The 14,430-nt window shown below is 47.0% G+C and overlaps 1 protein-coding gene across 1 annotated transcript in view; it reads left to right on the plus strand.

Annotated features, from left to right (window-relative positions):
* Positions 1-2,654: 2,654 nt before the first annotated feature.
* Positions 2,655-14,430, plus strand: part of LOC139533381 (golgin subfamily A member 6-like protein 4) — a 22,698-nt gene continuing 10,922 nt past the window's right edge. The window contains exons 1-4 of the mRNA XM_071331425.1: positions 2,655-3,286; positions 7,898-7,940; positions 8,813-8,926; positions 10,570-10,638. Of these exons, the coding sequence (XP_071187526.1) occupies positions 7,899-7,940; positions 8,813-8,926; positions 10,570-10,638 (225 nt within the window). The 5' untranslated portion in view covers positions 2,655-3,286; position 7,898. The remainder of the gene's footprint in view (positions 3,287-7,897; positions 7,941-8,812; positions 8,927-10,569; positions 10,639-14,430) is intronic.

Consider the following 14,430-nt stretch of genomic DNA (forward strand, 5'->3'; position numbering starts at 1 on the left):
CCAGCAGTCTCCCCGTGGTGACATGACACCCCACAACACCCAACCCCCCGTCAGAGCCTCAGGGACGAGCATTGACAGACCCAGCAGTCACCCCGTGGTGGCATGACACCCCACAACACCCCCCCCCCCATCAGAGCCTCAGGGACGAGCATTGACAGACCCAGCAGTCACCCCGTGGTGGCATGACACCCCACAACACCCCCCCCCCATCAGAGCCTCAGGGACGAGCATTGACAGACCCAGCAGTCACCCCGTGGTGGCATGACACCCCACAACACCCCCCCCCCATCAGAGCCTCAGGGACGAGCATTGACAGACCCAGCAGTCACCCCGTGGGGGCAGGACACCCCACAACACCCCCCCCCCCCCATCAGAGCCTCAGGGACGAGCATTGACAGACCCAGCAGTCTCCCCGTGGTGGCATGACACCCCACAACACCACCCCCCCATCAGAGCCTCAGGGACGAGCATTGACAGACCCAGCAGTCACCCCGTGGTGGCATGACACCCCACAACACCCCCCCCCCCCATCAGAGCCTCAGGGACGAGCATTGACAGACCCAGCAGTCACCCCGTGGTGGCATGACACCCCACAACACCCCCCCCCCATCAGAGCCTCAGGGACGAGCATTGACAGACCCAGCAGTCTCCCCGTGGTGGCATGACACCCCACAACACCCAACCCCCCATCAGAGCCTCAGGGACGAGCATTGACAGACCCAGCAGTCTCCCCGTGGTGGCATGACACCCCACAACACCCAACCCCCCGTCAGAGCCTCAGGGACGAGCATTGACAGACCCAGCAGTCTCCCCGTGGTGACATGACACCCCACAACACCCAACCCCCCGTCAGAGCCTCAGGGACGAGCATTGACAGACCCAGCAGTCACCCCGTGGTGGCATGACACCCCACAACACCCACCCCCCATCAGAGCCTCAGGGACGAGCATTGACAGACCCAGCAGTCTTCCCGTGGTGACATGACACCCCACAACACCCAATCCCCCGTCAGAGCCTCAGGGACGAGCATTGACAGACCCAGCAGTCACCCCGTGGTGGCATGACACCCCACAACACCCCCCCCCCATCAGAGCCTCAGGAACGAGCATTGACAGACCCAGCAGTCACCCCGTGGTGGCATGACACCCCACAACACCCCCCCCCCATCAGAGCCTCAGGGACGAGCATTGACAGACCCAGCAGTCACCCCGTGGTGGCATGACACCCCACAACCCCCCCCCCCCCCCCCATCAGAGCCTCAGGGACGAGCATTGACAGACCCAGCAGTCACCCCGTGGTGGCATGACACCCCACAACACCCCCCCCCCATCAGAGCCTCAGGGACGAGCATTGACAGACCCAGCAGTCTCCCCGTGGTGGCATGACACCCCACAACACCCAACCCCCCGTCAGAGCCTCAGGGACGAGCATTGACAGACCCAGCAGTCACCCCGTGGTGGCATGACACCCCACAACACCCCCCCCCCCATCAGAGCCTCAGGGACGAGCATTGACAGACCCAGCAGTCTCCCCGTGGTGGCATGACACCCCACAACACCCCCCCCCCATCAGAGCCTCAGGGACGAGCATTGACAGACCCAGCAGTCACCCCGTGGTGGCATGACACCCCACAACACCCCCCCCCCATCAGAGCCTCAGGGACGAGCATTGACAGACCCAGCAGTCACCCCGTGGTGGCATGACACCCCACAACACCCCCCCCCCCCATCAGAGCCTCAGGGACGAGCATTGACAGACCCAGCAGTCTCCCCGTGGTGGCATGACACCCCACAACACCCAACCCCCCATCAGAGCCTCAGGGACGAGCATTGACAGACCCAGCAGTCTCCCCGTGGTGGCATGACACCCCACAACACCCAACCCCCCGTCAGAGCCTCAGGGACGAGCATTGACAGACCCAGCAGTCTCCCCGTGGTGACATGACACCCCACAACACCCAACCCCCCGTCAGAGCCTCAGGGACGAGCATTGACAGACCCAGCAGTCTCCCCGTTGTGGCATGACACCCCACAACACCCAACCCCCCATCAGAGCCTCAGGGACGAGCATTGACAGACCCAGCAGTCTCCCCGTGGTGGCATGACACCCCACAACACCCAACCCCCCGTCAGAGCCTCAGGGACGAGCATTGACAGACCCAGCAGTCTCCCCGTGGTGACATGACACCCCACAACACCCAACCCCCCATCAGAGCCTCAGGGACGAGCATTGACAGACCCAGCAGTCTCCCCGTGGTGGCATGACACCCCACAACACCCAACCCCCCGTCAGAGCCTCAGGGACGAGCATTGACAGACCCAGCAGTCTCCCCGTGGTGACATGACACCCCACAACACCCAACCCCCCGTCAGAGCCTCAGGGACGAGCATTGACAGACCCAGCAGTCACCCCGTGGTGGCATGACACCCCACAACCCCCCCCCCCCCCGTCAGAGCCTCAGGGACGAGCATTGACAGACCCAGCAGTCACCCCGTGGTGACATGCAGCGTTTCTTTATTAGTGGGAGAGTGCCACTTCTGACAGGCCCCTGCTGAAATAGCTGCCATCTCTGACACGTGTGGTCACACTGTAACATGGGAGGATCACTGGACAAACACGGGCTATAATAGTGATCAGTGGACAAACAACGGGACAGCACACAGAGAGACAGACCAGAGGACTCTACAGAGACATCACACAGAGAGACAAACCAGAGGACTCTACAGAGACATCACACAGAGAGACAGACCAGAGGACTCTACAGAGACACAGAGAGACAGACCAGAGGACTCTACAGAGACACAGAGAGACAGACCAGAGGACTCTACAGGGACATCACACAGAGAGACAGACCAGAGGACTCTACAGAGACACAGAGAGACAGACCAGAGGACTCTACAGAGACATCACACAGAGAGACAGACCAGAGAACTCTACAGAGACATCACACAGAGAGACAGACCAGAGGACTCTACAGACACACAGAGAGACAGACCAGAGGACTCTACAGAGACATCACACAGAGAGACAGACCAGAGAACTCTACAGAGACATCACACAGAGAGACAGACCAGAGGACTCTACAGACACACAGAGAGACAGACCAGAGGACTCTACAGACACACAGAGAGACAGACCAGAGGACTCTACAGAGACACAGAGAGACAGACCAGAGGACTCTACTGAGACATCACACAGAGAGACAGACCAGAGGACTCTACAGAGACACAGACCAGAGGCCTCTACAGAGACACAGAAGGCTGCAGCCCACCAGACCAGGCCTCAGGTCAGTGCATCTGACTGCCTTGACTGGGACAGTAGTTTATAGTAGAACACTACTGGAACCAAGGCAAAGAATATGTTCTATGTGCTTGTCATAGTAGTCTTAGACTGGTAGTACTAATAGACAATGAGAAGGTTTAATGTGACTGAGTGTGGAGGTGTCGGCATGATGACTGTAAATATTGGTGTTACACTGTGAATTTAATAACTGGGAGCCGTGTGTGTGTGTGTGTGTGTGTGTGTGTGTGTGTGTGTGTGTGTGTGTGTGTGTGTGTGTGTGTGTGTGTGTGTTACTGTGTATTTACTGACTGGGGACCGTGTGTGTGTGTGTGTGTGTGTGTGTGTGTGTGTGTGTGTGTGTGTGTGTGTGTGTGTGTGTGTGTGTGTGTGTGTGTGTGTGTGTGTGTGTGTGTGTAACTGTGTATTTACTGACTGGGGACCGTGTGTGTGTGTGTGTGTGTGTGTGTGTGTGTGTGTGTGTGTGTGTGTGTGTGTGTGTGTGTGTGTGTGTGTGTGTGTGTGTGTGTGTGTGTGTTAGTGTGTAACTGTGTATTTACTGACTTGGGACCGTGTGTGTGTGTGTGTGTTAGTGTTTAACTGTGTATTAACTGTAGCTGTGTGTACTGACTGTGTATTAACTGTAGCTGTGTGTAGTGTACTGACTGTGTATTAACTGTAGCTGTGTGTACTGTACTGCCTGTGTATTAACTGTAGCTGTGTGTACTGACTGTGTATTAACTGTAGCTGTGTGTAGTGTACTGACTGTGTATTAACTGTAGCTGTGTGTACTGTACTGCCTGTGTATTAACTGTAGCTGTGTGTACTGTACTGCCTGTGTATTAACTGTAGCTGTGTGTAGTGTACTGACTGTGTATTAACTGTAGCTGTGTGTAGTGTACTGACTGTGTATTAACTGTAGCTGTGTGTGTAGTGTACTGACTGTGTATTAACTGTAGCTGTGTGTACTGACTGTGTATTAACTGTAGCTGTGTGTATAGTGTACTGACTGTGTATTAACTGTAGCTGTGTGTATAGTGTACTGACTGTGTATTAACTGTAGCTGTGTGTGTAGTGTACTGACTGTGTATTAACTGTAGCTGTGTGTAGTGTACTGACTGTGTATTAACTGTAGCTGTGTGTACTGACTGTGTATTAACTGTAGCTGTGTGTACTGACTGTGTATTAACTGTAGCTGTGTGTGTAGTGTACTGACTGTGTATTAACTGTAGCTGTGTGTACTGACTGTGTATTAACTGTAGCTGTGTGTAGTGTACTGACTGTGTATTAACTGTAGCTGTGTGTACTGACTGTGTATTAACTGTAGCTGTGCGTAGTGTACTGACTGTGTATTAACTGTAGCTGTGTGTGTAGTGTACTGACTGTGTATTAACTGTAGCTGTGTGTGTAGTGTACTGACTGTGTATTAACTGTAGCTGTGTGTACTGACTGTGTATTAACTGTAGCTGTGTGTACTGCCTGTGTATTAACTGTAGCTGTGCGTAGTGTACTGACTGTGTATTAACTGTAGCTGTGTGTGTAGTGTACTGACTGTGTATTAACTGTAGCTGTGTGTAGTGTACTGACTGTGTATTAACTGTAGCTGTGTGTATAGTGTACTGACAGTGTATTAACTGTAGCTGTGTGTAGTGTACTGACTGTGTATTAACTGTAGCTGTGTGTGTAGTGTACTGACTGTGTATTAACTGTAGCTGTGTGTGTAGTGTACTGACTGTGTATTAACTGTAGCTGTGTGTACTGACTGTGTATTAACTGTAGCTGTGTGTGTAGTGTACTGACTGTGTATTAACTGTAGCTGTGTGTGTAGTGTACTGACTGTGTATTAACTGTAGCTGTGTGTACTGACTGTGTATTAACTGTAGCTGTGTGTGTACTGTACTGACTGTGTATTAACTGTAGCTGTGTGTACTGACTGTGTATTAACTGTAGCTGTGTGTACTGACTGTGTATTAACTGTAGCTGTGTGTACTGACTGTGTATTAACTGTAGCTGTGTGTGTACTGTACTGACTGTGTATTAACTGTAGCTGTGTGTACTGACTGTGTATTAACTGTAGCTGTGTGTACTGACTGTGTATTAACTGTAGCTGTGCGTAGTGTACTGACTGTGTATTAACTGTAGCTGTGTGTAGTGTACTGACTGTGTATTAACTGTAGCTGTGTGTGTAGTGTACTGACTGTGTATTAACTGTAGCTGTGTGTACTGACTGTGTATTAACTGTAGCTGTGTGTACTGACTGTGTATTAACTGTAGCTGTGCGTAGTGTACTGACTGTGTATTAACTGTAGCTGTGTGTAGTGTACTGACTGTGTATTAACTGTAGCTGTGTGTGTAGTGTACTAACTGTATATTAACTGTAGCTGTGTGTGTACTGTACTGACTGTGTATTAACTGTAGCTGTGTGTACTGACTGTGTATTAACTGTAGCTGTGTGTACTGACTGTGTATTAACTGTAGCTGTGTGTACTGACTGTGTATTAACTGTAGCTGTGTGTGTAGTGTACTGACTGTGTATTAACTGTAGCTGTGTGTGTACTGTACTGACTGTGTATTAACTGTAGCTGTGTGTGTACTGTACTGACTGTGTATTAACTGTAGCTGTGTGTACTGACTGTGTATTAACTGTAGCTGTGTGTACTGACTGTGTATTAACTGTAGCTGTGCGTAGTGTACTGACTGTGTATTAACTGTAGCTGTGTGTACTGTACTGACTGTGTATTAACTGTAGCTGTGTGTACTGACTGTGTATTAACTGTAGCTGTGTGTACTGACTGTGTATTAACTGTAGCTGTGCGTAGTGTACTGACTGTGTATTAACTGTAGCTGTGTGTAGTGTACTGACTGTGTATTAACTGTAGCTGTGTGTACTGTACTGACTGTGTATTAACTGTGGCTGTGTGTACTGACTGTGTATTAACTGTAGCTGTGTGTACTGACTGTGTATTAACTGTAGCTGTGCGTAGTGTACTGACTGTGTATTAACTGTAGCTGTGTGTGTAGTGTACTGACTGTGTATTAACTGTAGTTGTGTGTGTAGTGTACTGACTGTGTATTAACTGTAGCTGTGTGTGTAGTGTACTGACTGTGTATTAACTGTAGCTGTGTGTATAGTGTACTGACTGTGTATTAACTGTAGCTGTGTGTAGTGTACTGACTGTGTATTAACTGTAGCTGTGTGTACTGACTGTGTATTAACTGTAGCTGTGTGTACTGACTGTGTATTAACTGTAGCTGTGTGTACTGACTGTGTATTAACTGTAGCTGTGTGTGTAGTGTACTGACTGTGTATTAACTGTAGCTGTGTGTGTAGTGTACTGACTGTGTATTAACTGTAGCTGTGTGTACTGACTGTGTATTAACTGTAGCTGTGTGTGTAGTGTACTGACTGTGTATTAACTGTAGCTGTGTGTGTAGTGTACTGACTGTGTATTAACTGTAGCTGTGTGTACTGACTGTGTATTAACTGTAGCTGTGTGTGTAGTGTACTGACTGTGTATTAACTGTAGCTGTGTGTATAGTGTACTGACTGTGTATTAACTGTAGCTGTGTGTGTAGTGTACTGACTGTGTATTAACTGTAGCTGTGTGTGTACTGTACTGACTGTGTATTAACTGTAGATGTGTGTGTAGTGTACTGACTGTGTATTAACTGTAGCTGTGTGTGTAGTGTACTGACTGTGTATTAACTGTAGCTGTGTGTACTGTACTGACTGTGTATTAACTGTAGCTGTGTGTACTGACTGTGTATTAACTATAGCTGTGCGTAGTGTACTGACTGTGTATTAACTGTAGCTGTGTGTGTAGTTTACTGACTGTGTATTAACTGTAGCTGTGTGTGTAGTGTACTGACTGTGTATTAACTGTAGCTGTGTGTACTGACTGTGTATTAACTGTAGCTGTGTGTGTAGTGTACTGACTGTGTATTAACTGTAGCTGTGTGTGTAGTGTACTGACTGTGTATTAACTGTAGCTGTGTGTACTGACTGTGTATTAACTGTAGCTGTGTGTGTAGTGTACTGACTGTGTATTAACTGTAGCTGTGTGTGTAGTGTACTGACTGTGTATTAACTGTAGCTGTGTGTACTGACTGTGTATTAACTGTAGCTGTGTGTGTAGTGTACTGACTGTGTATTAACTGTAGCTGTGTGTACTGACTGTGTATTAACTGTAGCTGTGTGTGTACTGTACTGACTGTGTATTAACTGTAGCTGTGTGTGTAGTGTACTGACTGTGTATTAACTGTAGCTGTGTGTGTAGTGTACTGACTGTGTATTAACTGTAGCTGTGTGTACTGACTGTGTATTAACTGTAGCTGTGTGTGTAGTGTACTGACTGTGTATTAACTGTAGCTGTGTGTGTAGTGTACTGACTGTGTATTAACTGTAGCTGTGTGTGTACTGACTGTGTATTAACTGTAGCTGTGTGTGTAGTGTACTGACTGTGTATTAACTGTAGCTGTGTGTGTAGTGTACTGACTGTGTATTAACTGTAGCTGTGTGTGTAGTGTACTGACTGTGTATTAGCTGTAGCTGTGTGTACTGACTGTGTATTAACTGTAGCTGTGTGTGTAGTGTACTGACTATGTCCTTCCTGTCCAGGATGGACCATGTCATTCAGTTTGAAGGGATTCCCATGTCTAAGGTAAGTGTCCACCTGGGAAAAATCCTGTTGAACGGTCGTCCAACTCAGGATTCCAAGGCGGGAACTCAGGCATCTTTCTAGAGCTCTGACTTTCTGACTTGAAGATCTCTGACGTCATGATTTGAACTTGTTTTCCGCCTGAGGTCCCAGTTGTCTGAAAAGCACCATCAGTCTCCTCCTCTAGTCCATGGAGGGATGTTATGATATCATGATGTCGTTCTGTAGTCCATGAAGGGAAGTTATGATATTATGATATCATTCTGTAGTCCATGAAGGGAAGTTATGAGATCATGATGTCATTCTGTAGTCCATGAAGGGATGTTATGATATCATGATGTCATTCTGTAGTCCATGAAGGGATGTTATGATATCATGATGTAATTCTGTAGTCCATGAAGGGAAGTTATGATATTATGATGTCATTCTGTAGTCCATGAAGGGAAGTTATGATATCATGATGTCATTCTGTAGTCCATGAAGGGATGTTATGAGATCATGTCATTCTGTAGTCCATGAAGGGCTGTTATGATATCATGATGTCATTCTGTAGTCCATGAAGGGCTGTATGATATCATGATGTCATTCTGTAGTCCATGAAGGGAAGTTATGATATCATGATGTCATTCTGTAGTCCATGAAGGGAAGTTATGATATCATGATGTCATTCTGTAGTCCATGAAGGGGAGTTATGATATCATGATGTCATTCTGTAGTCCATGAAGGGATGTTATGAGATCATGATGTCATTCTGTAGTTCACGAGGGGGATGTTATTAGATCATCATGTCATTCTGTAGTTCACAAGGGGGATGTTATTAGATCATCATGTCATTCTGTAGTCAGTGAGGGGGATGTGATGATGTCATTCTGTAGTCCATGAGAGGGATGTGTAAGGAGGAGGACTATGCGTTCCTGGGAGAGAAGGGGAAAAGCCACAAGGAGACAGACACGCTGGGAGAAGACTGGAAGGAAGACAAAGTGGAGAGGGTGAATATCTACTTCTTTCTCTCTCTAGGAGAGGGTGGATATCTACCTCTATCTCTCTCTAGGAGAAGGTGGATATCTACCTCTATCTCTCTCTAGGAGAGGGTGGATATATACCTCTATCTCTCTCTAGGAGAGGGTGGATATCTACCTCTATCTCTCTAGGAGAGGGTGGATATCTACCTCTATCTCTCTAGGAGAGGGTGGATATCTACCTCTATCTCTCTCTAGGAGAGGGTGGATATCTACCTCTATCTCTAGGAGAGGGTGGATATCTACCTATATCTCTCTCTAGGAGAGGGTGGATATCTACCTCTATCTCTCTAGGAGATAGTGGATATCTACCTCTATCTCTCTCTAGGAGAGGGTGGATATCTACCTCTATCTCTCTCTAGGAGAGGGTGGATATCTACCTCTATCTCTCTAGGAGAGGGTGGATATCTACCTCTATCTCTCTCTAGGAGAGGGTGGATATCTACCTCTATCTCTCTAGGAGAGGGTGGATATCTACCTATATCTCTCTAGGAGAGGGTGGATATCTACCTCTATCTCTCTAGGAGATAGTGAATATCTACCTCTATCTCTCTAGGAGAGGGTGGATATCTACCTATATCTCTCTCTAGGAGAGGGTGGATATCTACCTCTATCTCTCTCTAGGAGAGGGTGGATATATACCTCTATCTCTCTCTAGGAGAGGGTGGATATCTACCTCTATCTCTCTAGGAGAGGGTGGATATCTACCTCTATCTCTCTAGGAGAGGGTGGATATCTACCTCTATCTCTCTCTAGGAGAGGGTGGATATCTACATCTATCTCTAGGAGAGGGTGGATATATACCTCTATCTCTCTCTAGGAGAGGGTGGATATCTACCTCTATCTCTAGGAGAGGGTGGATATCTACCTCTATCTCTCTTTAGGAGAGGGTGGATATCTACCTCTATCTCTCTAGGAGATAGTGGATATCTACCTCTATCTCTCTCTAGGAGAGGGTGGATATCTACCTCTATCTCTCTCTAGGAGAGGGTGGATATCTACCTCTATCTCTCTAGGAGAGGGTGGATATCTACCTCTATCTCTCTCTAGGAGAGGGTGGATATCTACCTCTATCTCTCTAGGAGAGGGTGGATATCTACCTATATCTCTCTAGGAGAGGGTGGATATCTACCTCTATCTCTCTAGGAGATAGTGAATATCTACCTCTATCTCTCTAGGAGAGGGTGGATATCTACCTATATCTCTCTCTAGGAGAGGGTGGATATCTACCTCTATCTCTCTAGGAGAGGGTGGATATCTACCTCTATCTCTCTCTAGGAGAGGGTGGATATCTACCTCTATCTCTCTAGGAGAGGGTGGATATCTACCTCTATCTCTCTCTAGGAGAGGGTGGATATCTACCTCTATCTCTTTAGGAGAGGGTGGATATCTACCTCTATCTCTCTAGGAGAGGGTGGATATCTACCTCTATCTCTCTAGGAGAGGGTGGATATCTACCTCTATCTCTCTAGGAGAGGGTGGATATCTACCTGAGATTAACTTAACTGGGTTTCGTAAACAAGGGGTTTTCTCTGGCCCTTTCTGATTTTACTGGTTCAAATCTGCAGCAGTGTGATGTAACTTCCTGTGATGTAACTTCCTATGGTTGCCAGGTGCGGCGGCGTCGGGAGCGAGTGCAGCAGGAGCAGGAAAGAATCAGAGAAGTGGAGGAGAGTAGGAAGGTAACACACACAGAGATCCTTTTAATAACCACACATCCCTAAACACTTCCATAAAGCCTCTAGGAGCGATGGTCTTTCAGCACGGTTCACTGTGAGACTCTGTTCCTGTCCTAAACCAAACACACTGACGCAGGCCTCACACCAGACACACACTCACACACGCTGCGGGCTGAGAGCAGTCTACTGTCTGACAGGCTGCCTCACACCAGACACACACTCACTGATGGAGCTACAGACTGACAGAACTCTCTCTCTATAGAACCACATGTCTCAACAAGCTGATGGAGCTACAGACTGACAGAACTCTCTCTCTATAGAACCACATGTATCAACAAGCTGATGGAGCTACAGACTGACAGAACTCTCTCTATAGAACCACATGTCTCAACAAGCTGATGGAGCTACAGACTGACAGAACTCTCTCTCTATAGAACCACATGTATCAACAAGCTGATGGAGCTACAGACTGACAGAACTCTCTCTCTATAGAACCACATGTATCAACAAGCTGATGGAGCTACAGACTGACAGAACTCTCTCTATAGAACCACATGTATCAACAAGCTGATGGAGCTACAGACTGACAGAACTCTCTCTATAGAACCACATGTCTCAACAAGCTGATGGAGCTACAGACTGACAGAACTCTCTCTATAGAACCACATGTATCAACAAGCTGATGGAGCTACAGACTGACAGAACTCTCTCTCTATAGAACCACATGTATCAATAAGCTGATGGAGCTACAGACTGACAGAACTCTCTCTCTATAGAACCACATGTATCAATAAGCTGATGGAGCTACAGACTGACAGAACTCTCTCTATAGAACCACATGTCTCAACAAGCTGATGGAGCTACAGACTGACAGAACTCTCTCTATAGAACCACATGTATCAACAAGCTGATGGAGCTACAGACTGACTGAACTCTCTCTCTATAGAACCACATGTATCAACAAGCTGATGGAGCTACAGACTGACAGAACTCTCTCTATAGAACCACATGTCTCAACAAGCTGATGGAGCTACAGACTGACTGAACTCTCTCTCTATAGAACCACATGTCTCAACAAGCTGATGGAGCTACAGACTGACTGAACTCTCTCTCTATAGAACCACATGTATCAACAAGCTGATGGAGCTACAGACTGACAGAACTCTCTCTCTATAGAACCACATGTATCAACAAGCTGATGGAGCTTCAGACTGACAGAACTCTCTCTATAGAACCACATGTCTCGACAAGCTGATGGAGCTACAGACTGACAGAACTCTCTCTCTATAGAACCACATGTATCAACAAGCTGATGGAGCTACAGACTGACAGAACTCTCTCTATAGAACCACATGTCTCAACAAGCTGATGGAGCTACAGACTGACAGAACTCTCTCTATAGAACCACATGTATCAACAAGCTGATGGAGCTACAGACTGACAGAACTCTCTCTATAGAACCACATGTATCAACAAGCTGATGGAGCTACAGACTGACAGAACTCTCTCTATAGAACCACATGTCTCAACAAGCTGATGGAGCTACAGACTGACAGAACTCTCTCTATAGAACCACATGTATCAACAAGCTGATGGAGCTACAGACTGACAGAACTCTCTCTATAGAACCACATGTCTCAACAAGCTGATGGAGCTACAGACTGACAGAACTCTCTCTATAGAACCACATGTCTCAACAAGCTGATGGAGCTACAGACTGACAGAACTCTCTCTCTATAGAACCACATGTCTCAACAAGCTGATGGAGCTACAGACTGACAGAACTCTCTCTCTATAGAACCACATGTCTCAACAAGCTGATGGAGCTACAGACTGACAGAACTCTCTCTATAGAACCACATGTCTCAACAAGCTGATGGAGCTACAGACTGACAGATCTCTCTCGCTATAGAACCACATGTCTCAACAAGCTGATGGAGCTACAGACTGACAGAACTCTCTCTATAGAACCACATGTCTCAACACACTGATGGAGCTACAGACTGACAGAACTCTCTCTCTATAGAACCACATGTATCAACAAGCTGATGGAGCTACAGACTGACAGAACTCTCTCTATAGAACCACATGTCTCAACAAGCTGATGGAGCTACAGACTGACTGAACTCTCTCTATAGAACCACATGTATCAACAAGCTGATGGAGCTACAGACTGACAGAACTCTCTCTATAGAACCACATGTATCAACAAGCTGATGGAGCTACAGACTGACAGAACTCTCTCTATAGAACCACATGTCTCAACAAGCTGATGGAGCTACAGACTGACAGAACTCTCTCTATAGAACCACATGTCTCAACAAGCTGATGGAGCTTCAGACTGACAGAACTCTCTCTATAGAACCACATGTCTCAACAAGCTGATGGAGCTACAGACTGACAGAACTCTCTCTCTATAGAACCACATGTATCAACAAGCTGATGGAGCTACAGACTGACAGAACTCTCTCTATAGAACCACATGTCTCAACAAGCTGATGGAGCTACAGACTGACAGAACTCTCTCTCTATAGAACCACATGTATCAACAAGCTGATGGAGCTACAGACTGACAGAACTCTCTCTATAGAACCACATGTATCAACAAGCTGATGGAGCTACAGACTGACAGAACTCTCTCTCTATAGAACCACATGTATCAACAAGCTGATGGAGCTACAGACTGACAGAACTCTCTCTATAGAACCACATGTCTCAACAAGCTGATGGAGCTACAGACTGACAGAACTCTCTCTATAGAACCACATGTCTCAACAAGCTGATGGAGCTACAGACTGACAGATCTCTCTCTCTATAGAACCACATGTCTCAACAAGCTGATGGAGCTACAGACTGACAGAACTCTCTCTATAGAACCACATGTCTCAACAAGCTGATGGAGCTACAGACTGACAGAACTCTCTCTCTATAGAACCACATGTATCAACAAGCTGATGGAGCTACAGACTGACAGAACTCTCTCTCTATAGAACCACATGTCTCAACAAGCTGATGGAGCTACAGACTGACAGAACTCTCTCTCTATAGAACCACATGTATCAACAAGCTGATGGAGCTACAGACTGACATAACTCTCTCTCTATAGAACCACATGTATCAACAAGCTGATGGAGCTACAGACTGACAGAACTCTCTCTATAGAACCACATGTCTCAACAAGCTGATGGAGCTTCAGACTGACAGAACTCTCTCTATAGAACCACATGTCTCAACAAGCTGAAGGAGCTACAGACTGACAGAACTCTCTCTATAGAACCACATGTATCAACAAGCTGATGGAGCTACAGACTGACAGAACTCTCTCTCTATAGAACCACATGTATCAACAAGCTGATGGAGCTACAGACTGACAGAACTCTCTCTATAGAACCACATGTATCAACAAGCTGATGGAGCTACAGACTGACAGAACTCTCTCTCTATAGAACCACATGTCTCAACAAGCTGATGGAGCTACAGACTGACAGAACTCTCTCTATAGAACCACATGTCTCAACACACTGATGGAGCTACAGACTGACAGAACTCTCTCTCTATAGAACCACATGTCTCAACAAGCTGATGGAGCTACAGACTGACAGAACTCTCTCTATAGAACCACATGTATCAACAAGCTGATGGAGCTACAGACTGACAGAACTCTCTCTCTATAGAACCACATGTATCAACAAGCTGATGGAGCTACAGACTGACAGAACTCTCTCTCTATAGAACCACATGTCTCAACACACTGATGGAGCTACAGACTGACAGAACTCTCTCTCTATAGAACCA

This window comes from Salvelinus alpinus, chromosome 11 (genome assembly GCF_045679555.1).
Source record: "Salvelinus alpinus chromosome 11, SLU_Salpinus.1, whole genome shotgun sequence".
Classification (NCBI taxonomy): Eukaryota; Metazoa; Chordata; class Actinopteri; order Salmoniformes; family Salmonidae; genus Salvelinus; species Salvelinus alpinus.